This window comes from Pan troglodytes, chromosome 3, assembly GCF_028858775.2.
Source record: "Pan troglodytes isolate AG18354 chromosome 3, NHGRI_mPanTro3-v2.0_pri, whole genome shotgun sequence".
Taxonomy (NCBI): Eukaryota; Metazoa; Chordata; class Mammalia; order Primates; family Hominidae; genus Pan; species Pan troglodytes.
Window position 1 is genome coordinate 834,890 of NC_072401.2, and position 26,412 is coordinate 861,301.

The window sequence follows — 26,412 nt, forward strand, 5'->3', positions numbered from 1 at the left end:
CTGGAACCTTCCACTCCTGAAACGGGTGTTAGAGACCCCTCTTGGTCCTCAGGAGCCTCAGGTCCTGGCTTGGTGTCAGGCAGGGGGTTCTGAGGTCCTGGGGTCTTTATCTCACTTTGTGGGGTCATGTGACATGCGTGTGGGTCGCTTGGACCTGGGTACAGCTGTGGCTTGGGTGATGCTTATGCAGAGGTGACGTCGTTGGCACTGGAGGAACCAGGGCCACCGGCTCATCACCAAGAGCCTCTGGGTCCAGGCAGCTCTGCAGGTGAACCCCAGCAGGGCCGCGAGCCATGCACCAAGAAAGCCCTGGGGAGGGTGCTGGGGCAGAGAACGCACGGGGGGCGTCCCGGGCCCACACCGTGGTATGATGGACAATGCCAGGGTCCTTAGGTCAGCAGCGGGGTCTGGATACCACCTGGCAGCAGGAGAGGTGCCAGCAAATGGGAGAGTCAGGATAGGCGCCAGGAACAGGAGAGGCAGGGCTGCCCCAGCCCCACGTGGACCAGGTGGGAGCTGTGGTTTCTCACACACCCGCTCTGGTGGGCGGCGAGGGGCTCTCTGGAGCCTGCAGTGGAGAGGGCTTAAGCCAGGTGCAGCCTCAGCAGGAAAGGGGGCATTGGTTGGTCAGCAAAGCCCCACAGGGGAAGGACAGGCAGCAGGTCCATCCCCCGGGCCCGGCCTCTAGAGTCCTGCATGGTTCACCCTCCACCAGGACGCTATGAGGGGACAGACAGCCCAGGGCACTCGGGGTCTGTCACTAGAAACAGCTCCAGAGCATGTCTGTGTCTGCCCCAGGCGAGTGCACAGCGAGGTCCTGGTCAGTCGAGTGTCTGGGCAGTGCAGCCCAGCCCGGCTCAGCACTGTGTACAGCCCATCCCCCTCCCTGCCTCTCCCCAGCTGCAGTAAGGGTCCCCAGAGCCAAGAGGGGGCTGCCCTTAGGGGACCACGGGCTGGAGCCAACAGCAGCTGTGGGAAGAAGCTGCCCACAGTTCCTAGGAGCTGTGGAGCAGCTGGCCAAGGGGGAAGGTGTCAGCTTCCCCTCCCGAGAGCCAGTTTCTGTCAGGCAGGCTCGTCCCAGGCTGTGTCTCCATGAGCACATCTGAGTGAGGGGGTTGGGGGGCTGGGCGGGGCCCCAGGAGCTGCCTCCCTGGTCACTGTTCTCCTGCCCTCTGTTCCTCCCACCAGCCTATGATGGACCGGAACAAGGCGGCCGAGCTCCCCAAGCTGCAAGTGGGCTTCATCGACTTCGTGTGCACATTCGTGTACAAGGCGAGTGGTTCACGGGTGTTCCGAGCTGACTGGGGCAGGGTGGCTGGGAGCAGGCAAGGGGGCGCGGGCTGGAGTCGCGTGGACTCACACGGGCCCGGCGGTGTCCTCACTGGAGGAGGGATGCCAGTGTCAGCTTCGTGCCGCTCTCGAGTGGGGCAAATGGGGAGGAACATCAGTTTCCGGACCCCCACAGGTGCCCCAGCCCATCCTCACCCTGCTGTGCCCCTGGAAGCTCTGAGCCCTTTCCCAGCCCAGAATGTCCTCTGCTAGCCTCCAGGCCTACCCCAGAAGTTCCCCCTCAGTGCCCTCCGCCGTGGCCAGCACACTGTTTTGGGGGCCTTGGCTGCAGCTCTGTGGGTTCATTTGTTCCATGTTTGTGAACCCTCGAGGCGGGGCTGGGTCGGCCTGTCTGCTGGTGCACCCGCCCACAGCGGCGTTTGGAACAGCAGAAGGAGCCACATCCCTGCCAATCTGCCACAGTCCGATGCCAGCTGAGTCTCTGAGGACGCAAGGCGGACACTGAGAGGGAGACTCGCTGGGGCAGGGGTCTGACCGTGGGGCCCTGTATGATGCCCATAAGAGCCAGCTGCCTCCGGCCGCGCTCCCTGGTGATGGAATCCACGCCCCAAGGAGGATGCCACGGGTTCCACATGAAGTTGTCCCGGAGTGGGCTGTGCCCACTCCCCGCCCCGTCCTACCCACCCCGGGTCGTCAGTGCTGGGGAGAAGGTGGGACAAGGGCGGATATTTGGGCCTGAAGTGGCCACAGGTCACGGCCCCACTGCAGGTGCCCCCCACTGCCTTCCCCACCCCGCCACACTCCATGTGTGATGTGCGCGAGTGCACGCGTGTGCTGTGCTTGCATGATGTGTGCCGTGTGTGTGTGGGAGGGACGGGAGAAGGCACTGCAGGGCCTGCCTGCTGTCCGCCTGCGCCCACCACCCCTCTGCCTGGCACCCTGCCCCCACCCCCTGAGCTGTTCTGCTCATTCTTGGGTTCCTCTCCCTGCAACACTGCACCCTAAGCATGCACACCCTAAAGGTCCCGGCTTCAATGTCACCAACACAGCCCCCGAGGTTTCTCCCTTCACAGGGCTCTGCTGGGAAGGTGCCCCCTCCATGGCGCTCCCTCCTCCTGCCAGGCAGTTCCCCTACGAGGGGGATGAGCTGGGGAAGGGCTATCTTACTCTGGAGAGAGCAGGCAGGACAGGACTGGTGGTGACTTCTCGACTCCCCTCAGGAGTTCTCTCGTTTCCATGAAGAGATCCTGCCCATGTTCGACCGACTGCAGAACAATAGGAAAGAGTGGAAGGCGCTGGCTGATGAGTATGAGGCCAAAGTGAAGGCTCTGGAGGAGAAGAAGGAGGAGGAGAGGGTGGCAGCCAAGAAAGGTCTGGCTCTGTGTGGCCTGTGGGGCAGGGACTCGGTGACTCTCCCAAGGCAAAATGAAAAGACAGGGCACAGAGCAGAGTTAAAATGGAGAAAAGCAGAGCCACTTTCAAGCAGCCTCGAGGTGGACAGGGCCATAGTGCAGGGAGAGAGGCCACGGCGGGGGAGAGTGGCAGCTGACTCCACCTCGGTAGCAAACCCGGACTGAAAAATTTCCTCTCTTCCTAGTCAGTGAACCCCATTTATCAAGAAAGAAGTAACCATATTTTATGTCCTTTATAAAGGACTTAGTTGTAACAAGTCAGCACACCCCCAAGTTCAAATCCCAAAGGCATCGTGGTCTTGCCATTGGCCCGCGCTTGGCTACCTTAGCTCTGAGGTTTGGCTTGCTATTCCCGCTGCTCCCAGTATCCCATGCTATTCCCGCTACCCCATGCTGTTCCCGCTATGCCGTGCTATTTATTCCCACTACCCCATGCTATTCCCCTACCCCATGCTATTCCTGCTACCCCATGCTGCTCCCACTACCCCATGCTGCTCCCACTAACCCATGCTATTCCCCTACCCCATGCTAGTCCCACTACCCCATGCTGCTCCCACTACCCCACGCTATTCCCCTACCCCATGCTAGTCCCACTACCCCATGCTATTCCCGCTACCCCATGCTGCTCCCACTACCCCATGCTATTCCTGCTACCCCATGCTGCTCCCACTACCCCATGCTGCTCCCACTACCCCACGCTATTCCCCTACCCCATGCTAGTCCCACTACCCCATGCTATTCCCGCTACCCCATGCTGCTCCCACTACCCCATGCTATTCCCCTACCCCATGCTAGTACCACTACCCCATGCTATTCCCGCTACCCCATGCTATTCCCCTACCCCATGCTATTCCCGCTATGCCATGCTATTTATTCCCACGACCCCATGCTATTCCCCTACCCCATGCTATTCCCACTACCCCATGCTGCTGCCACTACCCCATGCTGCTCCCACTACCCCATGCTATTCCCGCTACCCCATGCTATTCCCCTACCCCATGCTGCTCCCACTACCCCATGCTATTCCCCTACCCCATGCTAGTACCACTACCCCATGCTATTCCCGCTACCCCATGCTATTCCCCTACCCCATGCTGCTCCCACTACCCCATGCTATTCCCCTACCCCATGCTAGTACCACTACCCCATGCTATTCCCGCTACCCCATGCTATTCCCCTACCCCATGCTATTCCCACTACCCCATGCTAGTCCCACTACTCCATGCTGCTGCCACTACCCCATGCTGCTCCCACTACCCCATGCTAGTCCCACTACCCCATGCTATTCCCACTACCCCATGCTATTCCCACTACCCCATGCTATTCCCACTACGCCATGCTATTCCCACTACCCCATGCTATTCCCGCTACCCCATGCTATTCCCGCTACCCCATGCTATTCCCGCTATCCCATGCTATTCCCCTACCCCATGCTAGTCCCACTACCCCATGCTAGTCCCGCTACCCCATGCTATTCCCGCTACCCCATGCTATTCCCCTACCCCATGCTAGTCCCACTACCCCATGCTAGTCCCACTACCCCATGCTATTCCCCTACCCCATGCTATTCCCACTCCCCCATGCTATTCCCGCTACCCCATGCTATTCCTGCTACCCCATGCTATTCCCCTACCCCATGCTGCTCCCACTACCCCATGCTAGTCCCACTACCCCATGCTGCTCCCACTACCCCATGCTGCTCCCACTACCCCACGCTATTCCCCTACCCCATGCTAGTCCCACTACCCCATGCTATTCCCGCTACCCCATGCTATTCCCCTATCCCATGCTAGTCCCACTACCCCATGCTATTCCCCTACCCCATGCTAGTCCCACTACCCCATGCTAGTCCCACTACCCCATGCTATTCCCCTATCCCATGCTAGTCCCACTACCCCATGCTATTCCCACTACCCCATGCTATTCCCGCTATGCCATGCTATTTATTCCCACGACCCCATGCTAGTCCCACTACCCCATGCTATTCCCGCTACCCCATGCTATTCCCACTCCCCCATGCTGCTCCCACTACCCCATGCTAGTCCCACTACCCCATGCTATTCCCCTACCCCATGCTATTCCCACTACCCCATGCTATTCCCACTACTCCATGCTGCTGCCACTACCCCATGCTGCTCCCACTACCCAATGCTAGTCCCACTACCCCATGCTATTCCCACTACCCCACACTATTTCCCTACCCCATGCTAGTCCCACTACCCCATGCTATTCCCACTACCCCATGCTATTCCCCTACCCCATGCTAGTCCCACTACCCCATGCTAGTCCCACTACCCCATGCTATTCCCGCTACCCCATGCTATTCCCACTCCCCCATGCTATTCCCCTACCCCATGCTAGTCCCACTACGCCATGCTAGTCCCACTACCCTATGCTATTCCCGCTACCCCATGCTATTCCCGCTACCCCATGCTGCTCCCGCTACCCCATGCTGCTCCCACTACCCCATGCTATTCCCCTACCCCATGCTAGTCCCACTACCCCATGCTGCTCCCACTACCCCATGCTATTCCCACTACCCCATGCTGTTCCCACTACCCCATATTATTCCAGCTACTCCATGCTATTCCCACTATGCCATGCTATTTATCCTCACTACCCAATGCTATTCCCCTACTCCATGCTATTCCTACTACCCCATGCGATTCCCCATCCCTTGTGATTCCCCTATCCCATGCTATTCCCACTATCACATGCTATTTCCACTATGCCGTGCTATTTATTCCCACCACCCCATGCTATTCCCTTACCCCATGCTATTCCCACTATCCCATGCTATTTCCCTACCCCATGCTATTCCCCTATCCCATTTTGCTCTCACTACCCCCATGCTATTCCCACTATGCTGTGCTATTCCCACTACCCCATGCTATTCCAGCTGTCCCATGCTATTCCCACTATGCCATGCTATTTATTCCCACCACCCCATGCTATTCCCGTACCCCATGCTATTCCCACTATCCCATGCTATTCCCCTATGCCATGCTATTCCCCTACCCCATGCTATTCCCCTACCCCATGCTATTTCCCTATCCCATGCTATTTCCCTATCCCATGCTATCCCCCTACCCCATGCTATTCCCGCTATCCTATGCTACATAAACAAGGCGACTTCAGGACTATGGAAGGCCAGGATGAGCATAATCAGGGCACAGTGTCAACAGAGGCTAAAGCACTAAGAAAGGCTCAGCCCAGCTAATCGGCTTGGGCTGGTCACAGACCCAGGTGCTGTCCTTCCTCCTGCAGGGGTTGGTAGAGGTCACACCAGGCAGGAGGGAAGGAATAGGGCTGGTGTGCACAGGTGGTTCCACTCACCATCTTCTGTCTTCTCTTGCAGTAGGCACAGAAATTTGCAATGGCGGCCCAGCACCCAAGTCTTCAACCTGCTGTATCCTGTGAGCACCGGTCCCGTGGGGACCCTATGGCTCCCTCAATCTTCACCCACTAGGATTTGGGTTCTGCCTGTGGCTATTTGCTACAAGAGGTTAGGAAGCCCAAGAAAATGACTGAAGATCATTCTGGATATTTTAATTTTTTTAATTTTTTTTTTTTTTTTTTTGAGATGGAGTCTTGCTCTGTCACCCAGGCTGGAATGCTGTGGCACGATCTCAGCTCACTGCAACCTCCACCTCCCAGGTTCAAGCGATTCTCGTGCCTCAGCCTCCTGAGTAGCTGGGACTACAGGCGCCCACCACCACACATGGCTAATTTTTGTATTTTCAGTACAGATGGGGTTTCACCATATTGGGCAGGCTGGTCTCGAACTCCTGACCTCAGGTGATCACCCCGCCTCAGCTTCCTGAAGTGCTGGGATTACAGGCATGAGCCACCACGCCCAGCCTGTTTTTATAAACTGAAGCCAACTGTGAATAAACTGTAGCCTACATTACTCATCCATTTTTGGATAGTTACCACGGGGAGACCTTTGAAAAGGGTCCATGAACTCTGAAATCACTGAGAACATTTGCAGCCACACATGTACATATGTGTAGACAGATGGACACAGGCCGTTTCTCATCCGGTTTAGGAAAACACACATGCTCAGGAATTCAGAATAAAATAAACAGAAAACTACTTGCCCATTATCTGTGGTAAAATGATAGCAGAAGCCACACTACATTTGACCCATCAGAAAATTCTGCCAGAAAGGTCAAGGCCACGAGTAAAGCGGCCATCCAACTTCAGTGGTCTGAGCGGAAATGATCTGTAATAAACACCATGTAGAGTGGCTCTGATGGCCCCAGGAGGGCAGTGCGGGGCTGGATGCCGAAGCCCGTGCACCCCCATGATTAAATATTGGTGAGCCTGGAGTGAAGGACAGAGGCAAAGAAACGGACTTCCCAGTTGAAATGGGTATTATGTTAAATTCAGGATGTTCAACTCATGATGTGAGCTCCAAAGCATTTGCTCCCAACACTAGATGACGCTTAACTAGATGGGCTCATTGGGGTGGGCGTGGGAGAGCAGCAGACATGCCCAGCACAGCCATGGGGCTGCAGGAAGGGGGTGCTGGGTTTTTTGCTTGAGACAGTCTCACTCTGTCACCCAGCCTGGAGTGTAGTGGTGTGATCTTGGCTCAATGCAACCTCCACCTTCTGGGTTCAAGCAATTCTCCGGCCTCAGCCTCCTGAGTAGCTGGGATTACCCATCACCACAACCAGCTAATTTTTGTATTTTTAGTAAAGACAAGGTTTCGCCATGTTGGCCAGGCTGGTCTTGAACTCCTGACCTCAAGTGATCCGCCCACCTTGGCCTCCCAAAGTGCTGGGATTACAGGTGTGAACCACCGTGCCCAGCCTTTTCATCTCACTGGTCAGAGACCCCTGGTATCCAGAGCCTGGGTCTGGGATGAGGGGCTCTTAAGAGGTTCTGAGGGATCCTGCAAACAGCCCCTCTGGACGCCAGGACAGGATGTGAAAGTATCTTGCTCACTCAAAGCTCACCTTAACCAAATGTCCTGAAAAGCTTGTAGGCTGCTTCTCCCTTTGGCCTTATATTTGCAAACAAACTCATTTTACAAACTGGGGCTCCAAGCCTAGATTTGCTCAAGGCACATAACTGGGAAGTAGCAAATTCAATCTGTCCATTGCAAACCACCAGGCCAAGGGTTTGGGTTGTTGGCAAGCTCACAGTCAGGAGGGGCGAGAAGCCCAGGAAGCCTGCTGGGGAGGGAAGTCGCTCAGGCACCACAAGACCACCTCCCTGCACAACTCAAACAGCACTCAGGCCCTGTGCTCAGGAGGTCACATCACCAGACTTTTAGTCCCAAGTCTGACCTGGTCACTTCCTGGGATCAAAGGGAGGATTTGTGAAATGGCAGGTTGGGGCGAGGGGTTATTGTGGAGGAGAACCCAGCTTCCCAACTGTAAGGGCGTCAGTCAGTGCCCACCCCTCCCCATCCAGGGGCCTGGGCTGCTGAGAGCAGCAGCCTAGAACTCAGAATCAAGACAACCCCAGTACTCATGAGGCCCCCAGCTGACTGACTCCATTACAGACGGCCTTTGGGGCTCCCCACCTGGATGCCCCAGACAAAACAGGCAGCGCGCATCTGTCCTTCCCACTGTGTTTACATGATGCATTCTGGGTCTGTGAATGGTGATGTGGATTCTTTTGAAACCCCCTCCCTGTCTTCCACCTCATGTGAACTGGGAGGTGGACAGAACTTCAACCTAGGAATTCCACAACCAGCGACAGCAAATGAGGAGCCGGAGTATCACACAACACAGGAAGCTTTATTCATCCGCTGCTGGTCCAAAGAGTGGGTCGCAGGGTCACTCACTTTAATATGCTGTCATCTTGGGCCGGAAGGTTAGAAGAAAAGCACATGTTACCACACTCAGGCAACCTAAAAAGACCACTTCAGCTTCCCAGTTATTTTTTTTTTATTTTTTTGTTTTGAGACGGAGTCTCGCTCTGTCACCCAATGGCGCAATCTCAGCTCACTGCAACCTCTGCATCCCAGGTTAAAGCGATTCTCCCACCTCAGCCTTCTGAGTAGCTGGGATTACATGCACCCGCCATCATGCCTGGCTAATTTTTTTTAGACAGAATTTCACTTTGCTGCTCAGGCTGGAGTGCAGTGGCGTGATCTCAGCTCACTGCAACCTCCGCCTCCCGGGTTCAAGCAATTCTCATGCCTCAGCTTTCTGAGTAGCTGGGATTACAGGTGTCTGCCACCATGCCCGGCTGATTTTTTGTATTTTAGTAGAAATGGGGTTTCACCATCTTGCCCAGGCTGGTCTCGAACTCCAGAGCTCAGGCAATCTGCCTGTCTCAGCCTCCCAAAGTGCTAGGATTACAGGCATGAGCCACCGCACCGGGCCATGCCCGGCTAATTTTTGTAGAGACAGGGTTGCACCATGTTGGTCAGGCTGGTCTTGAACTCCTGACCTCAGGTGATCTGCCCGCCTTGGCCTCCCAAAGTGCTGGGATACAGGCATGAGCCACCACGCCTGGCCAGCTTCCCCATTTTTAAACAATCCGCATCTACTTAGCTCTGCTTAAATGTCCTCCTCCATTTTCCTTATCCCTGCACAAACCTGGGAGGGACAATCTATAAGAGCCAGTGTCACTCGTACCTTCTGCCAATTCTCTGGCAATCCGTTTCAGTTCATCCTGCTTCTTCTTCTCCTCTGCTGCTATCCTCCTCTCCTCTTCTGCCCGAGGTTTTAGGTAATCTGTTTGGCGGAATGCAGGAGAATAAAATTCACTGGAAATGCCGTACAAAAGGAACTGAGTCCACAAGTCAAGGTATCTTCAGCGACGCTGTAAACCAGACGCACCTGCTGTTCCCGCTCTTTATGTTAATGCGAGTCAACGCCTGACCTTCACCCTGACGAGTCCAACCCAGAGGCTACAGGGCCCCTGCTGCCCACCCGCTCACGCACTGGCTCACTCGTCCTCTGCGAACAGGGACTGCCTCCCGTCAAGACCTCAGCACTCGAACAGCCACTTAGCACCCGTTTTCACCAAGAAGCAGCCGTTTTCGAGTCCCCCGCCCGGGCCTCAGAAGCCTGAGCTTTGGGTGAGCTGATTCCACTATCGGGGTCACGCTCGGTGGAGGACACGGTCCTGCAGCCTCGCATGCGTCCCAGGCCCCCTTCCAGAGCTGGAGTTCTCCAAATAGCACAGGAGCTCCACAGGAAAGCCGAGCAGACCCCGCCCCGGCCCCGCCCGCGGTCACTCACTGTAGCGCGTGGCTCCGTAGGCCACACCGAGGAACAGGGCGGAGTAGCGGCCGAGCTGCGAGAGAGGTTGGTCAGAGGCGGCGCGAAACGGGGCTCGCGGGACGGGGGTCGCGGGAGGAGAGGGGGCGGGGTCGCTGGGCAGAGGTCGCAGGAGGGGTGGGGGTCCGGTCGCCGGGCGAGGGTCACGGGGCGAGGATCATGGGGGCGGGGGCCGGGGGTCGCAGCCCGCGGGGTCGGAGCTGCGGGGCGGGACACGGGGGCGCCCAGAGCACTGGGCGGCGGCTGCAAAACCTGTATCACCTTGATGAGCGGAGAGACCTGCACCGGTGGCACCATCTTGTCCCTGACCTCCGCACCGGAAGCAAAACCTGCAGACCGAGCAGGATGCCGCACAAGTCCGCAAAACCTTGGAGGCAAAGGCGGAGCTGGGCGGACGCATGCGCCGTCAGCGGCGAGAGAGCGGGGGGCCGCGCCCCCTGGCGACCGAAGGGTGACTGCGCGCCCCCGCGCGGCGGTGACGTCACGTGAGGCGCACGCGCACAAAGGCTGGGGAGTGCGCGGAGGATCATCGGCTGCGCCTGCGCAGTTGCTGCGTGAGGCGGGGTCTGCGCCGAGTGGGCGGGGGGTTTCCTTTCCCCGCAGGGCTGGGGGTCCGCTGTTTCCCCGCGCCGCTGCCGAGGCCCCGCTGTCCGCGTCCTGGCCGTGTGTCCACACCCCAGACTGCGGGCCGGGGCGCACTCTGTCTTCTTGCGCGGAGCGTCCGAGGCCTGAGGTCAGGGCGGCTCGGGCGGGCCCAGCCCCGCGGACCGCGCCCACCCTAGGGTGGCCTGGGCAGGGACCTGGGGGCGGAGTGTGAGCCGAGTGCAGGTGGCTCCCCGGTCAGGTCCTTCTCCTACAAGGCAGTAGTGTCTGTCGCCGGCCGGGCCGCGTTGGATTCCGCGGCCCGCGGGAGCATGGCTTCCAGGCCCCTCTTCCTGCGGCTGCTCTGCCTGGGAGCACCGGGCGCCCTTCATCCCGGAGCTGGAGCTTTCTTACCCCAGGATGCCCCATCACTTCTGTCCCGAGGAGGGGCTGGGATCTTCTTGGGAAGACCAGCCCCCAACAGAGGCTGCTCCCTGGGTACCCCGACTCCAGCCCTCAGGACTCCACGGCTCCAAGGGCCCGCCCCGGCCCAGGCCTGGGGACCACTGAGCCCCACACTAGTCTTTGCTGGCCTCTGTCCACCTCCCGGTAGCTGTGTGTCTCCCACAGCTGCCCAGAGATGGGGCCTGCGGTGCCTATGCAGCCTCCCCGCTGTGCCCGAAGTGCTGACCCGCCAGCCCCATGGACGCCAGGCTTGGAGTCTAGGCAGGAGCCTGGCCCCCCCGCCCACGTTCTGGGTCTTCCTGGCGGCAGCCATGCTGCCCGTGCTGGGCCACCCTCGGGCCCCCTTTGGCCCCATGCAGTAGTGACGCAAGGCCTCCTGTGTCCCCTCCTGGCCCTGCACTGCTACAGGCAGAAGCAACTGGAGAACTATGGCTCGGGCCTCGCTAAGGTGCAGCATCACAAACTCCAGGACTCTTGAAGCAAGCATGGGGAGGACCCATGATCCTGGCGGCCTGGGCTGCCTGTCCGGGCCTAAGTCGCCTCTGCCCCCTCTCCTGGCTTGCTCTGGGGTCCAGGGCCTGGGCCTCTCTGGCTGAGAAACTAGGAAGTCACTGGGCTCTGTTTCCTGAGCTGGGTATACCAAGGCCAGTCCTATAGGGCAGGGGTCCCCAACCCCCAGGACCAGTACCAGCTTGTGGCCCGTTAGGAACCGGGCAGCACAGGACGAGGTGAGGGAGCATTGAGGGAGCATGATCGCCCGAGCTCCACCCACTTTCAGATCAGCCTGGGCATCAGATTCCCATAGGAGCGTGAACCCTAGTGTGAGCTGCGCACTTGGATCTGGATTGCGCTCTGGTGAGAATCTAATGCCTGATGAACTGAGGTGGAATAGTTTCATCCCGAAACCTTCCTCCCCAACACGGAAAAATTGTCCTCCGTGAAACCTGTCCCAGGCGCCAGAAAGGTTAGGTACTTGCTGTAGGGCCACCTGATCTTTTCTCCAGCTTCTGTGAGGTTGGCTGGCAGTCCCTGAAGACTCCTGCCTGAGACCTCTGCCTGAACCCTGTCCTCAGGGGGCCAGAAGCAAACTCCAGCCCTCCCCGTGTCTACTGCTCGCTGAGGAAGCCGCAGGTGCACACTGGATCCACAAGGCACAGAACCATCTTCGCCCTCGGCAAGCCCCCGCTTCCGCCAGGGCAGACGGCCTCAGGTGACAATGGGTTTTCCCTTCACTGGAGTTTAAAATAAACCAGACTCCTCAGCAACTCCTGCTTCCAGAATCAAAAATAAGTGTCTCTGGGGCCCAAGGTAGGGGGTGAGGGGGACATACCAGTAGCTTCCACCAGAGGTGGGGCGGGGCGGGGCAGGGCACCAGCGGAGAAAACATGCGGGCAAACACACACGGCCTGGGGAAAACCCCCTGAAGCCGATGGAGACTTGCCTTTGCTCAAGGCCTTTCCTGAGAGCTTAGTGGTGGGAGGGGTCCCACCTGGCTCAGCACACCGCCCGCAGGGGCCTCTGCAGCTGTCAGGTCAGCTGTGGGTGCAGAAGCCGATACTCCCCCGGCTCAGGCTTGCTGCTATCTTTAGCACTGTGCTCAGACTCCAGTGGCCTGGGAACCCTCTGCAGGGGGCTCTGCAGCCCTTCTCACATTCCCGGTGGCCTCGGGGGGCCTCCCAACCATGCTTCCCCCCTCGGTGTGGTTCTCCCCACTCCTGCAGCCCAGCAGTGCCCCTTCAGGATCACACCCAGACCCCACTGGACTGGCAGCAGGGGATGCCCTGGCCCTTGCTCCCAGCCCCAGGGTTCCACATCTGATCACCTGACACCTTGCAGTCGGCCCCAGGTCCCTCCTGGGCAGGTCATGCCTCCAGGGTCCTCAACCTCAGGAGTCAGTGCTTCATAGAGGCCGCTGGACCTGGGGATGGCACCAGGCAGCATCTCAGGGGACGCCAACTGTGACCATGTGTCCCTCGGGGGGTAGGACTTCTGCTCAAGAGACATGCAAGTGGCACCTGTCTTTTTAGCCTTACAGACACGGTGGCGCCCCCAGGGATCCCACCTGCGGTTGTGGCTGCATATAGTCACTCCCACCACTGCCCCTGCAGCACCGAGGGGCAGGTGCCCTGGGTCCTATTACCTGCTGCCTCCCACGCAGACGCAGGCCTGGGGGGCTCCAAAAGCTTGTTCTCCACTCAGCCTGTAGGCCTCCTCCTTGATCCTGCTTGGCCTGCAGACCCTCCTCCCACCCCTTGAACCAGGGCATCTGGATGCTGACTCTGTGGTGGCCTCTGATGTCTGACACCACCAACAGACCCTGGGCCAGGTCCCTACCCCAGACTCTGTGCCTGAGGCCATGGTATAGTGGGGAAGACCAGGCTCAGGGCCCTAGAGTCCCCCTCCTAGCCCATCTGAGCAACGTGGCCATCTCCATGGCTCCTCCAACCCAGAAATGTCATCACCCATGGGCCAGGCAAGGAGCTCCCAGCCATGAGGTCAGACGGGGTGGTCCCAGGGCCAAGGCTATGGACTGACTTTTCTGTCACCAAGGCAGGGAGGGGCGTGGACACCCCTGACAGACAGCGTGTGCTTGGCAGAAGCCCGGTGACCAGCTGCAGTCACCCACAGCAGCTTTGTGTAAATCTAGAAAAAGTGCCCCTTCCTCTGGCTCCTGCAGTTCCAGGGTGCCCAGGCCCCCAGCCAAGAGCGTGTACAGGTGGCCCTGGTGACACACAGAATCCTTGGGAGAACAAAGCCTCCCCGGGGGTCGGGGACAGGTGGATGGGAGGTAGTCCTGGCCAGAGGTATCTGGGGAGGCTGGGGGCCTTGCGGGGTGGGGCAGGCCAAGGGTGTGAGTCACTGCCAGGCTGCCAAAGCTCACTCTGCAGTTGTCCAGTCCCCTGGGGTAGCCCCAAGCCTGTCCTTCTAGGGAGTGGCAGCCGGAGTCTGAACTGTCCTGGGGGACCAAGCAGGAGCTTAAGATGGGCAAGACCTGGGGCCCTGGGCAGACGCATCAAAGCAGGCAGAAGCAGGCATGGTGAGCAGGCCGCCGTGCATGCCTGGGGCAGGCGTGTGGGTGTGAGCTGTGCCGTGCATGTGTACATGCACACAGACAAGAGCGTGGGCGTGTCTGTGCATGCGTGTGAGTGCAGGTGTGGGCGTGTGCTGTGCCTGCATATGTGTGTGCATGAGCGTGTATATGTGCATGTGTGTGACCTTGCGGGTGTGGGCTGTGCTGTGTGGTGGGAGGTACATGCCTCACGCTGCTCTCCTGGTGAGAGTCCGGAGCAGGATGAGGGGGTTCCTGGCTTTCACAAAATCCCGGTACCCAGAACAAGCCCACCCAGAGTCCACTTGCCCCTCAAGCCTTCAGAGGCCAAGCTGGCTCCTGCTGGACCGCAATCCCTGACCACTGTGCTCTGTGGGCCTTCTGGAAGCCACTGTCCCTCCCCCAGTCCCTGTGCTGAAGCCAGACACCTGCAGCCGTCCTGCCCCCAACCCCAGCTACCCAGGCCTGAGGCTGGCATGCTCCTCAGCTGCCTGGGCCCCTCCAGCCCCAAGGGCTGAGGTCCACCCTTCATCTGAGTTAAGTCTCTCAAAACTCTGGGTGCCCTGGAGGGTTTCCTCAGCCAGCCCAGGACCCTCAGCCATGGTGCTCCCACCACAGGCCAGCAGGAAGACCAAGAAGAAGGAAGGGGGTGCCCTCCGGGCCCAGAGAGCTTCATCCAATGTCTTCTCCAACTTTGAGCAGACTCAGATCCAGGAGTTCAAGGAGGTGAGACTTTCCTGCTTCACTGGGAGCCCCCACCCCCAGGAGCCTGTGCTGGGAAGACCCCATGTGGGCTGGCTCCAGGGCCAGCAGGAGTGGGAGCCTATCCTCAGTCAGGGGTGCTGAGGAACCAGGAGCAGGGGGCGGGGCAGAGCCCAGCCAGGTTGGCAGCACAGCAGCCCTGACCTTGGTCCCCAGGCATTCACACTCATGGATCAGAACCGAGATGGCTTCATTGACAAGGAGGACCTGAAGGACACCTATGCCTCCCTGGGTAGGTACCCAGGCAGAACACCTCAGAGCCCTTGGAGGAGGCGAACACAGAGGTCCTCCAGCTCCAGACGCCGCGGCCCCTCCTCGAATGGAGCCAGGGCCCGCGCCTCAGAGGCCCACCAATGGCCCTGAAGCTGCGAGGCGATGGCCCTGGCCGCCCTTGGTTCCATCAGAGCTGGCAGAGAGCGTCCCAGGGTGAGACAGGGTGGGTGGGACAGCCCAAGCCTGGAAACTCAGAGCCCTGAAGCTGCGAGGCGATGCCCCTGGCCGCCCTTGGTTCCATCAGAGCTGGCAGAGAGCGTCCCAGGGTGAGACAGGGTGGGTGGGACAGCCCAAGCCTGGAAACTCAGAGCCCTGAAGCTGCGAGGCGATGCCCCTGGCCGCCCTTGGTTCCATCAGAGCTGGCAGAGAGCGTCCCAGGGTGAGACAGGGTGGGTGGGACAGCCCAAGCCTGGAAACTCAGAGCCCTGAAGCTGCGAGGCGATGCCCCTGGCCGCCCTTGGTTCCATCAGAGCTGGCAGAGAGCGTCCCAGGGTGAGACAGGGTGGGTGGGACAGCCCAAGCCTGGAAACTCAGAGCCCTGAAGCTGCGAGGCGATGCCCCTGGCCGCCCTTGGTTCCATCAGAGCTGGCAGAGAGCGTCCCAGGGTGAGACAGGGTGGGTGGGACACCCCAAGCCTGGAAACTCAGAGCCCTGAAGCTGCGAGGCGATGCCCCTGGCCGCCCTTGGTTCCATCAGAGCTGGCAGAGAGCGTCCCAGGGTGAGACAGGGTGGGTGGGACAGCCCAAGCCTGGAAACTCAGAGTGGGCTTTGAGGCAGCAGGCTCCAGGGAGGGGCTGACTCTCTGGTAGGACGCCACAGGCAGGCAGGCGGCTTGCCCCCAGGCAGGACCACAGAGCTGACAGAGGGCGTGGAGACCCTGCCCAGCCTCTGCAGCACAGCCCGAGTGTGGTGGGGCACACTGCCCTCCCCAGCTTCAGTCCTCCCTGCGGCACATTCTGTTCCCAGCAGCTGCCTCTGACCTGAGGCAGGAGGGCAGGGGGCTTCGGTCCTGCCCTGGGAGCTGGGGAGTGATTTCTCCTTGGGGTGGGAGGGTCGCAAGTGACCCACCTTCCTCTCGGCCCTGCTTATGCCCAGAATTAAGAACAGCAGATCCCAGCACCTTCCCAGGCTCTGTGTCACCTCCCTCTCCCTCAGCACTTAGTCCTGGGGCTCACGGTTTGGGGTGAGGTGGACACAGCCAGCCAGATGCACCCACTGCCCCACGTGCCTGGGCCAAGCGCCTCCTTCCCGCTCCCTCCCCACCCCTCCCATCTGCCTGCCTGGCCCTGTGCTGGGGTCACCTGCTGGTGGCACAGGGCAGGCAACAAGCCCTGCCCTGTGACGCCCCCATGTCTGTAACAGGCAAGACCAACGTCAAGGACGACGAGCTGGACGCCATGCTCAAAGAGGCCTCGGGGCCCATCAACTTCACCATGTTTCTGAACCTGTTTGGGGAGAAGCTGAGCGGTGAGCACCGGTGGGGCAGGCCTGGCCCTCCTAGCTAATTCCTGACAGTTAGAGATCCGGACATTTCACGTAAAAATCTCTCTTTTCCAATCTCTGGAGAAGCCCTAGGGCCTGGCACTCTGGGAGCCAACAACTGTGGGGCCCCATCAGCCACCCCAGAGCCATGTGCTCAGGCCCGCCCTCCTGCCCCACGTGCTGTGTGACCCACCGTCGACACCTCTGTCCCTCACTCATGCAGCACTCACCCCCAGCTCCAGGCCTGGGCTGACCCTGGGCACCCCAAAACTCACTACACCCCAGGGCAGGAGTGCCCGACAAGGCCTCCTTGGGGCTCAGGAAAGGAGAAGGCCTTCAGGCAGAGGCCACCTTGTGGGCAGAGGCTTGGAGTCTCCCTCTGCTTGGGGCAGGGGTCTCCCCTCCTGCCATCTGTCCTTGGCAGCCACAGGACTGCCACCCTGACGGCCCTGGGCTGAAGGTGCCTTTGTGGCAGGTACCGACGCCGAGGAAACCATTCTTAACGCCTTCAAGATGCTGGACCCGGACGGGAAAGGGAAAATCAACAAGGAGTAGTGAGTGCCCGGGCGGCCAGGGCGGCCCGGCTTCCGGGGAACCCCAGTGATCTCATCCTGTCCCAAAAGGGACAGTCAGCCACCAGATGCCATGCCCACCTCCCCACCTCCGACCAGCTTCAGGGCCATGAGGAGCGAACCCAGGATCCCAGCTGAGTGGAAGGCCAGCCCTGCTCACACAGGGACCAGCGCCTGTGCCCGGCGGGGGTGGGGCGGCTTCCCCTCAGCCCACTCCTCCATCTTCAGCTCCTGCTAGGCACCGGGGAAAGTACCAGGCGCTGGCCTGTAACCTCCTTCCGGCTCTGTCCCCATCAGCAGCTCCCCCAGAAGTGATGGCCCCTGAGTGTGTGTTGGGAAGGGACCTGCCCCAGGGCCACACTCCAGCGGGAAGGGCGGGAGTGCAGTGAGCGAGTACAACCTGGGGCTCCTGGAGCACCTGAGCCCCACCGAGAAGGCTCCTGCGCCCCCGCCTCAGCCCGCGCTGACCCCTTTCCTCGTCCTCAGCATCAAGCGTCTGCTGATGTCCCAGGCTGACAAGATGACGGCGGAAGAGGTCTGGCCCGCGGCTCCCCTGCCAAGCCCACGAGGGGAGGGCGGGGCTCCCGGGGTCAGCTGGGTGGAGGGGGACGCGGAGCCCGAGGGGCTGCAGCGCCGCGGTTAGGACCCAGGACAGAACAGGCCCCCGGGGGGCTCCCGAAGTGCCCGTCTGAGGGACGGAACTGGCTCAGAGGGATCAGGTCAGCGGTTGGAGACCCCTCCCCTCCGTTAGATCAGCGGCTGGAGACCCCTCCGCGGCCTGAGCGTCTGTCCCAGCCGGAGGGGCGGGACTCACAGCTGTGCGGTCCGGAGCCGCCCCCCACCCCCGACGCGCCGCTCCCAGCCCCAGCCCCAGAGGGCGAGACTAATGCCCGGCCACCCCCCAGGACCCCCGCACCTCCCCCAGACCCCACACGGTCCTCCCCGACGCTGCTGAAGGGCCGAGCCCGACACGTGCGCCCAGACTGTGGCTGCAGCCGCCGCCGCCCCGCCCCCTCCGGCGCCGCCCCGCCCCCTCCGGCGCCGCCCCGCCCCCTCCGGCGCCGCCCCGCCCCCTCCGGCGCCGCCCCGCCCCCTCCGGCGCCGCCCCGCCCCCTCCGGCGCCGCCCCGCCCCCTCCGGCGCCGCCCCGCCCCCTCCGGCGCCGCCCCGCCCCCTCCGGCGCCGCCCCGCCCCCTCCGGCGCCGCCCTCACCCCGCACCCGGGCCCCTCCCCGCTCCCCCTCCCGCGGCGCAGAAACCACACCCGGGGCCGCTGCAGGTCCGCGCTTGTAATTCGCTCCCGGAGCCCGCAGGGAGCCCTTTCGCCCCCGCCCGCAGGTGGACCAGATGTTCCAGTTCGCCTCCATCGATGCGGCGGGCAACCTGGACTACAAGGCGCTCAGCTACGTGATCACCCACGGGGAGGAGAAGGAGGAGTGAGGCCCGGCCGGGTCAATAAACCTGGACGCTTGGACCCTGCCTGCGAGTCTGCCGGGGCGGGAGGGCGCGTCGGTGGCTGCTGGGCCTTGCGCACGGGGAGTCTCTCGGTGGCAGGCTGGGTGGAGGCTCCCGGGCCCTCTGGGGTCCTCTAGCGAGGCCCCCCTCGCCGTGCACTCCGGAGTCGCCGTGCTGGGCCCCAGGACCCCAGCCCTTCCCGCTCCCCCTCGGTCCACACCCGGCCCTGAGTCTGCGCCGCCCACGGCGTTACCGGTGGAGGGGGGCTCCCCAGACTCGGCCTGCAGGCGCCGGTATGGGGTGTGGAAGAAGAGCGCCAGGATGCAGCTGAAGAGGGTGCACAGACCGGCCATCAGCAGCAGAGACACTGGGGACACATAGCACAGCTGTCCCCACAGCCAAGCCCAGGGGCCACAGATGGGCAGAGCCCAATGCTGGCCTATGGTGACCCCACTACCCTTGACCACAGAGTGACCCCAGACGGAGAGCCCACTCGCAGCTCTTGACAGCCCTGAGGGGGTGTTTGCAGACCCAGGTCCTGAGAGAGGTCACTAGCATGGGGTCTGGGATATGGGTGTGCCAGCCCCACCTCTGATCTCGGCCACACCTGTCCTGGCTCACCTGTCCTATTGCCCGGGGACTCCCTGCGTGGTGCTCACCTGTCCTACTGTTTAGGGCTCCCCACATAGGGTTCACCTGTCCCGCTCCCAGGGAATCTTCACATGGGGCTCACCTGTCCTGTTCCCCGGGGACTCCCCATGTGAGGCTCACCTGTCCAGTCAAGTGGATCCTCCCCCTGCTGGCAGGTGGAGAAGGACGGCTCCGATCGTCGCACAGTCAGTGCCGTCATTGCCAGCATGATGAGTATTCCCTCGGCCTGCCTGGACACACGTGGCCCTCAGCCCCCGCTGCACTGCCCACCCCCTCGGAGCCAGGTGCCACCTTGGGAAGTGTTGACATCGGTGCTGTCCCTTGTGCCACCACCCTCCCGAAGGCAGCACGCAGCCTCGGTCATGGGCCCTATCAGCCGGCCCGGCCTGCACACAGCAGGTGCTCAGAACCTGCTCAGCCCTTGCCAGAGCAGGCAGGTTCCCCACCTCCCCGAAAAGGGGCCTGGACCACATGGTGCAACCCCAGGGGTGTAGGGGTGGAGCAAGGGGAGTATCTCGGGTTGCAGCAGGGGCAGATGGACACTCACCCCAGCACAAAGATCACGCCTGTGGCAGCCCCCTCCCCCACGGGGAAGGAACACTCGACCGCCAACTCCATGGCCACGGGGCCCACCGAGAAGCCAAACAGCCCAAGCAGCGAGCAGGTGGCGGCCAGGGCAAGGGTCTGTCCCTGCAGCTGGGACACCTGGGAGCAGCGGAACGGCAGGCAGACAGGTGGAGGGGGTGGCAGTCAGAACTGGACCTGGCTTCACGGGACATGGGGCACGGGGCAGGAGAACCCATCCCACCCCGGGGCCACCCTGGCTGGCAGAGGCTGGGCATGAGACAGTCCAGACCTCTGTTCCAGCCAAGCCGCCAACTGCCCTCTCCGGGCCTCACCACCCACCCACCCCCACAGGGCAGTCTTGGCTTGAGGAGATCCTCACCAGGGCAAAGGGCACGCAGGCCAGAGAGAACAGGCACAGGCCAATCTTGGTGGCCTCAGTGAAGTGCTTGGTCCGGTCCACATAGGGGCCGAGAGCCAGTGCCCCCAGGATCCCAAACGTGATGAAGAGAGCGCCACAGAGGCCGGAAAACCCCTGGAGGAGGCGAGAAGAGGCCAGGGCCCCAAGAGGCCACCATTATCCTAGGTGCATGCCGTCAGGGCAGGGGGCTCAGTGTAGGGCCGTGTGCTGTGCCCAAGGCCCAGGCATAGCAACACAGCTTCCAGACGCACCGCTGGCTGCCTGCGGGGTAGGGTTTCCTGCCTTGTGTTTCCCACCCCACCCCAGAGCAAAGCAATCGCTAAAGGGAAGAGCCTGTCTCCACAGAGGCCCCACAGGGCCGTGGTACCTGTGGCCCTGGCAAAGGTGGAAACATGCCCCCAATCCTACACTGAGCACTGATCCCAGAAGGCAGAGGGCAGAGGGCCAGCTCGGAGATACGTGAGCAGAGCAAGGCCCTCCCCGCTGCACGTCTGGATACCAGAAGGTGGCGCTGTCCTGCAGACCCACAGGGGCGGGGCCATGCTGGGAAGGGGCATTGGGAGCCCTGGGGGCCCCACCTTCCCATCCACAGGGCACCGTCAGTCCCTCCGCTCCGTCCCACAGCTGCCCCACCCCACTGCAGCTGTGCCCACCACCTCCACTGCCTGTGGACATAATGTCACACAGGGCATCTCGGGAGGGCCCACAGCACAGAAGGGTGTCAATGTGGCCCCCGCCAGGGTCGGACACTGGGCACCCTGGAGGCGGCGGTGACTCCATGGCCATATGGGGCGGGTGACAGAGGCAGGGTCCCCAGGGGTGGGGCCAGGCTCACACTGGAGTGGCCGCTTGCACAGAGGATCTGCTCCAGGAGGGCTGAGAAGCTGGCAGAGATCCCGATCATTCCCCCCAAGCACACAGCCAGGATGACATAGGCCTTGTTCCACACGAGCTGCGGGGAAAGAGCATCTCAGCCCCGGAGCCCGGGGGCCCTTCCCAAACCCGTCGCCTCCTCAGCCTCTTGCCCCCACCCCCAAATCCACCCTACCCCGGGGATCCCACGGCACTGACCAGCTTGAGCCCATCCAGGAACTTCTCTGAGGTGGAGCTGGCGGCCCCGGCAGAGGGCGGGGTGGGGGGCACACTCTCCCACAGGCAGATGGTGGACAGCAGGCAGACGACGCCAGCAGGGATGGTATAGACACCGAGCTGGGGAGGGGTGTGTGTGCACAAGGAGACCACACAGACTGGCACCCACACACGCCGCAGCCCTGCCTGTCCCAGGCGCCACCTCCCAGCTCCTCCTGCCCCACCACCGGCTGCCTCCCAACCTCTGGTCTGCAGCTGCCCTCTGCGAGGCCCAGGCTGGGAGGGGCCTGCTCCAGGGGCTCATGGGGACCCCTGGCTGTCAACGCATCCCTCACCAGTGACACCCTCCTGGCTGACGTTAGCCCAGCACCCCCAGGCTCCAGACTTACATCTCACTGCCAGCTGCACAGCCCATGATAGGGCTCAACACACAGACACAGGTGGGTGCAGAGGCACACGTGCATACACACTCACGCTCAGTACATACCCCCAAGCACAGACACACCACACGCACCCGATACACATGCACGAGCACACACAGGTACACACCACACATGTGCACAGACACACAGACACATATGCACACACCACACAACACACATGGGCACAGGAACAGAGACACGCACCGCACACACCACACGCACTCAATACACACAGGCAGGCATAGAAACATCACACACTGGCCGGGCGCGGTGGCTCACGCCTGTATTCCCACCACTTTGGGAAGCCGAGGTAGACGGATCATGAGGTCAGGAGTTCGAGACCAGCCTGGCCAACATGGTGAAACCCCAACTCTACCAAAAATACAAAAAAAAAAAAATTAGCCAAGCATGGTGGCGCACGCCTGTAGTCCCAGCTACTCAGGAAGATGAGGCAGGGGAATTGCTTAAACCCAGTAGGTGGAGGTTGCAGTGAGCCGAGATCGCGCCACTGCAATTCAGCCTGAGCGACAGGCTGAGACTCCTTCTCGGGTGGCGGGGCGGGGGACGGGAATCACACACGGGCATAGGAACACGGACACACTTGGGCTCAGGAACACACAGACGTGCATGCGCACACACCACACAGACCAGGCACGGGCGCCTCATGACCCCTCACCATTAACGGAATGTCCTCACCCTTCTTGACCAGCACAGGGGACAGCACGTTGGCCACAAGGACGCCCAGGGGGTTCGCTGGGTGGGCGGATGCACAGAGAAACGTGTCAGCTCGGCTGTGGCCTGGCTTCATCGCCAGCCCACAGGCAGAACCTTCTGGGCCCCAGCTCCTCCACCCTGGCCAGAGAGCCCGGGGAGCCGAGTATCTGTGTGGACCCTGAGGTGAGCCCAGGCAGGCGGCCTCCCTCCCCGGAACTCACACATGGTGGCGAGCATGTTGGCCGTGGCTCGCTGGTGCTCTGGGAACCACAAGGCAGCCAGCTTGGCCGGAGAGAAGATGACCAGGCTCTGGGCAAGGGCACAGAGGCTCTGGCCACCCATGAGGAAGGCAAATGGGTTTTGGGTCCCAACAACCATGCAGGGCACCATGCGTAGCACACTCCCGGCAAAGTTCAGCCATGCGCCCAGGATGGTCTGTGAGGAGGGGGTCGGGGACCGGGTCAGGAACGCTGCCACCAGCCCAAGTGCCCGCCCCGTCCCCCGAGCACCTGGACCTCCCACTGCCGCTACCTCGACGGCTCTGCCGGGGTCCCCAGCTGTTGGGACTGGTGGGCCCCGGTCTGGGGAGGAGGCCTTGACTCTCCTACCCAAATGCGGGGGCCCCTGCACTGTCCCGGAGCGGGCCATGGTGTGGGGTCTGACTCACCGCCGCACGGAGCCCGACGGAGTCCAGGATCCAGATGGCCACCACGCCAAATGGGGTGGATACCACGAGGTAGACCAGTGACAGCCAGTTGATCTGCTCCATGGACAGGACCAAGTCCTCAGCAATGACGTCAGCCACAGGTGCAAAGCTGAGCCACAGCTGCAGGGGCCAGGCGGGAGTCAGCGCAGGGCCACAGACCCCGGACCTACCTGCTGTGGCCCCAGCCAGCCCGAGGGGGTCAGAGTGCCAGCAGCCCCGTGAGGCCGAGGGGACACAGCGAGCTGGACATGGGGCCTTCCTGCCCAAGGAGAGCGCCACCCTGCCTCCCCCGAGGGCGGGCACCCAGCGCAGGGTCAGAGAGCATGCCCTGACCGGGGACCAGCCTGAGGGGCAGACACTGAGGCCAAGGACCTGGCCAGAGCCCACAGGACCACGAGCCCTGCCCAGACCAGACCTGGCGCTCCAAGGCAGGGAAAGGTGGGTGTGACGGGGTCTCAGCTAGAACCTCTGGGACTGCAGGCCGGCCCCACCCAAGGCCAGCCTGACCTTCCCTCCTGCAGGGCCCAGGTGTTTGGGCAGAATGTTGCCAGAGCGGGCACCATTCCCCAGCCGCAGGCATTATCAAGTGTTAGAGCTCTTCACCCCACAGACGTCCAGCACACAGCACAAGTGCACGCTGCGGCCGAGGGGAAGGCCTCCTAGGAGAGGTGAGACTGGCTCATCCCTGAGGGAGGCGAAAGTGGGGCAGGTCACCGGGGCTCACTCCGGGAGGCAGGAGGCCGTGTCACTCAAGGTCAACTTCCATGAGTCAACTGAGCTCCAGGCCACACCCTCGGACACAGCAGCCAGACCCAGGCTCCGCCCGGACAAGGTCTGACTCAGCCCACGGGACAGGACAGGGAGCTTGGGCAACAGCCGCCTTGTCTTCCTTTTTCTGCAGGACGGGGCCAGGCACAGAACAAGCTCCCCAGGCCCAGCTGGTGCCTGCCTGGCCGAGCCCGGGAGAGAAAGCCCGCCCTGCGGAGCCGAGCTGGCTGCTCCAGCCTCAGCCCTGTCCTGGTTCCTCGGGGGCCTGAGTGGGGCCCACAGCTGACTCACTGAGCAGAGATGCGTCTGAAGCGTGCGGGGCAACGTGGGAGGACGATCTGTCTGACTCCCTTCCTCATCTCCCAGCCTCGACCCTGCCTGCGCTCGCCCCCTTGGGTCCTTTGAGTCTCATCCAGAGCACTGGGCTGCCTTCCGGGGTGGGTGTTGACCCAAGCTCTGCTCCGCCTGCCCCTCATGCTGCTGGTTGGAACCCGGGATCCCTGGTCACTGGCTGCAGATGAGTAACCTCCAGCCTCAAGGGCACTTGGCTGGAGTGAACGTGGTGCTTACGGCTCACTGTGGTGACCCAGGCAGAGACCATGACGACTCTTGGTGTCAGGGTGAGATTTCTGTGTGCTCCATGATGACTCGTGGATATTAATAAAACGGTGAAAAACTGCAGTAGGAGGCCCTTGACTGTCCAAGGAATGCCCTACACCTACGACACCCACTGACTCTTGGACCATGAAACCAGCCCTGCACCCTCAGACACTCCACCCAAAGCCAGTTATGGCTTCCCCAGTGCCTGGACACGGTGGGCCAGGACGCCAAGCCACAGCAGTGAGTTACGGCTCGTGCCAGCATTGTGGGCAGCAGGCAGCCCCTGGGCCCATCCAGCAGATCCCGGGCCTGTCTCGGCCAGAGGCTGGCCCTCCATACCCAGCCAGCAAAGGAGGAGGGGAGAGGCCCCGGGGTCCACCTGGAAGAGCCCTGACCCAGGCCTAAGAGTGACTCCTGCCCCTGCCCCCGAGCTTCCTGACCATCCCCGTGACCTGGCGCCTTCCTGAGCTGTGGGTCCTGCTGCCAACTCTAGCTGTTCATTGCACGTTGGCCAGATACTGCCTGACCAGTTCCTGAGGCTCCGGGGGATGGCTGATGAGGACACACAGGGCGGGAAAGGCTGCCGCGTGCAGCACCTGAAGGGGGTGGGGGCAGGACGGAACCCAGCCCAGCCCCGGAGCTGCCCCTCACTCAGAGTCAGGTGGAGGGGAGGGCGGCTCCAAGCGCGCCCCTGCTGTGTGCCTGCTGTCCTGGGGCTGGGAGGCGTGGAAGGAGAGAGGGCCAACGCAGGGCCACCTGTATGTGACTGGCTGGGGAAGAGGGACCCAGGCTGGAGCCACTGAAGGCTGGGAAGGGCTGGGACTCCGTGACTGGCAGATCCCCCTGGGCACCCAGCCCTGCTCTGTGCCCTGGGCCCAGCCACCTCCAGGACAGACAGTGCCCCCAGTGCCCGCAATCCCTAGCCACCCGCAGAAGGCACCCCCCGCCCCCAGCCAGCACCTGGCACCTCGGGCTGTGGCCACAGGAAAACAAAACCCGGCTGGTCCGAGGGACTGAGGGTCCCGGAGCCACCTGTCCCCGCCCCTGCCCCTACCGTGGCGTTGGAGCAGTTGAGCAGGCTGATCGCGAGCAGGAACACCCAGCGGCGCGCGTAGGTGCGGTGGCCCAGCTGCGCGCACAGGGCCCGGGGCTCGGCCAACCCCGTCTCGGCCTCCGTCGGCCCCGCCATCGTCCGCGGCCTCCACGGGTCTCCGCCGGTCCCGCCGGCCGCCCGGGCTTAAGGACCTTCCCGCGTGGGCCGGGACCGCCTGCGGGCGGAGGTGGGGCCGGGCCGGGCCGGGCCACGGGGGGCCAGTTCCGCCCCAAGGACTACGGAGGAGGGTCCCGCCCCGTCCCAGTTAAAGGAGACCCAAAAAAGCGGGGGAAGGGCGGGCAAAGGTGAAGTTGGACCCTCCTCCTTCGGCCTCAGGCTGGAAGTCCCTGCCACAAAAACCGAATGTCCCTTCTGGAAAGGGCCCCGGTCACAGCCTGTGTGCTTCTCGGGGTGGGCGCAGGAAAGGCGGCCTGGAAGTCACTCTGCCCAGCAGAAGCTCTGCATTTCCTGAAGGGGGCTGTGGACCCCAAGTTCCTGAGGTTCAAGCCAGCCACAGGGAGGGGCCAGAGGCCAGCCTGGAAGAAGAGGCTGGGCTCGCTTTGCGCAGAGCCTCAAATCAGACCAGTCCCTCTAGAGCCCCTGCGGGAAGCAGGCATGGGGTAGGAGGGGCGAGGGGCTGCAGGCCAAGGCTGGAGGGAAGGCCAGAAAGGCCTGTGGGCCCCACCCTGGGGTAGGCAGTCCGCCACACACGCACCGGATTGTTACCTGCATTTTACAACGGAGGACACGGCTCTCCGAGGAGTAGGCACAGGTTTCTGTTTGTTTAGGATGGAGAG

General features: G+C 61.9%; 4 protein-coding genes across 24 annotated transcripts in view; 2 read left to right on the forward strand and 2 right to left on the reverse strand.

Annotated features, from left to right (window-relative positions):
* Positions 1-6,797, forward strand: part of LOC461041 (rod cGMP-specific 3',5'-cyclic phosphodiesterase subunit beta) — a 104,499-nt gene extending 97,702 nt beyond the window's left edge. For all 15 annotated transcript variants that reach the window (XM_063809304.1, XM_063809310.1, XM_063809314.1 and 12 more), the window contains 3 exons: positions 1,189-1,272; positions 2,511-2,661; positions 6,061-6,797. In XM_063809304.1, coding sequence (XP_063665374.1) covers positions 1,189-1,272; positions 2,511-2,661; positions 6,061-6,122 — 297 coding nt within the window. In that variant the 3' untranslated portion in view covers positions 6,123-6,797. The remainder of the gene's footprint in view (positions 1-1,188; positions 1,273-2,510; positions 2,662-6,060) is intronic.
* Positions 6,798-8,436: 1,639 nt separating this feature from the next.
* On the reverse strand, positions 8,437-10,346 carry LOC461042 (ATP synthase, H+ transporting, mitochondrial F0 complex, subunit E). Its single transcript, NM_001427969.1, has 4 exons — positions 10,211-10,346; positions 9,911-9,965; positions 9,302-9,400; positions 8,437-8,518 (listed from the first exon to the last, which is right to left on the reverse strand). The coding sequence occupies exons 1-4, from the start codon at positions 10,244-10,246 to the stop codon at positions 8,499-8,501; spliced, it is 210 nt and encodes a 69-aa protein (NP_001414898.1). The 5' UTR covers positions 10,247-10,346; the 3' UTR covers positions 8,437-8,498.
* Positions 10,347-12,072: 1,726 nt separating this feature from the next.
* LOC750383 (myosin light chain 5 like) lies at positions 12,073-18,606 on the forward strand. 2 transcript variants are annotated; one of them, XM_024355976.3, is made up of 8 exons: positions 12,074-12,206; positions 13,926-14,033; positions 14,664-14,771; positions 14,964-15,039; positions 16,443-16,547; positions 17,038-17,116; positions 17,621-17,669; positions 18,471-18,606. In XM_024355976.3, exons 2-8 carry the CDS (start codon positions 14,031-14,033, stop codon positions 18,570-18,572), a joined length of 522 nt encoding a protein of 173 aa, XP_024211744.1. In that variant the 5' UTR covers positions 12,074-12,206; positions 13,926-14,030; the 3' UTR covers positions 18,573-18,606. The 2 variants fall into 2 exon arrangements, with proteins under 2 accessions (XP_063665389.1, XP_024211744.1); XM_063809319.1 differs by lacking the exon at positions 13,926-14,033 and having other exon boundaries at positions 12,073-12,206.
* On the reverse strand, positions 18,407-25,915 carry LOC461044 (solute carrier family 49 member 3). Of its 6 annotated transcripts, none has more exons than XM_063807850.1 (10): positions 25,490-25,914; positions 23,116-23,274; positions 22,670-22,883; positions 22,411-22,487; positions 21,295-21,432; positions 21,059-21,175; positions 20,185-20,337; positions 19,786-19,943; positions 19,359-19,468; positions 18,407-18,954 (listed from the first exon to the last, which is right to left on the reverse strand). In XM_063807850.1, exons 1-10 carry the CDS (start codon positions 25,709-25,711, stop codon positions 18,536-18,538), a joined length of 1,767 nt encoding a protein of 588 aa, XP_063663920.1. In that variant the 5' UTR covers positions 25,712-25,914; the 3' UTR covers positions 18,407-18,535. The 6 variants fall into 6 exon arrangements, with proteins under 6 accessions (XP_063663920.1, NP_001414900.1, XP_063663924.1 ...); NM_001427971.1 differs by having other exon boundaries at positions 25,577-25,910; XM_063807854.1 differs by having other exon boundaries at positions 25,483-25,598.
* Between the last annotated feature and the right edge of the window lie 497 nt (positions 25,916-26,412).

Coding starts and splice junctions, on each gene's coding strand:
- LOC461042 (NM_001427969.1), bottom strand. CDS start 10,246: ATGGTGCCACCGGTGCAGGTCTCTCCGCTCATCAAG. Junction 9,966..10,210: donor AGGTCTCTCCGCTCATCAAG/GTGATACAGGTT, acceptor CCTCTCTCGCAG/CTCGGCCGCTACTCCGCCCT. Junction 9,401..9,910: donor CTACGGAGCCACGCGCTACA/GTGAGTGACCGC, acceptor TCCGCCAAACAG/ATTACCTAAAACCTCGGGCA.
- LOC750383 (XM_024355976.3), top strand. Junction 14,772..14,963: donor AGATCCAGGAGTTCAAGGAG/GTGAGACTTTCC, acceptor CTTGGTCCCCAG/GCATTCACACTCATGGATCA. Junction 16,548..17,037: donor GTTTGGGGAGAAGCTGAGCG/GTGAGCACCGGT, acceptor CCTTTGTGGCAG/GTACCGACGCCGAGGAAACC.
- LOC461044 (XM_063807850.1), bottom strand. CDS start 25,711: ATGGCGGGGCCGACGGAGGCCGAGACGGGGTTGGCCGAGCCCCGGGCC. Junction 21,433..22,410: donor GTGAGGACATTCCGTTAATG/GTGAGGGGTCAT, acceptor ACCCCTCCCCAG/CTCGGTGTCTATACCATCCC. Junction 19,469..19,785: donor GGCGTGATCTTTGTGCTGGG/GTGAGTGTCCAT, acceptor ACGTGTGTCCAG/GCAGGCCGAGGGAATACTCA.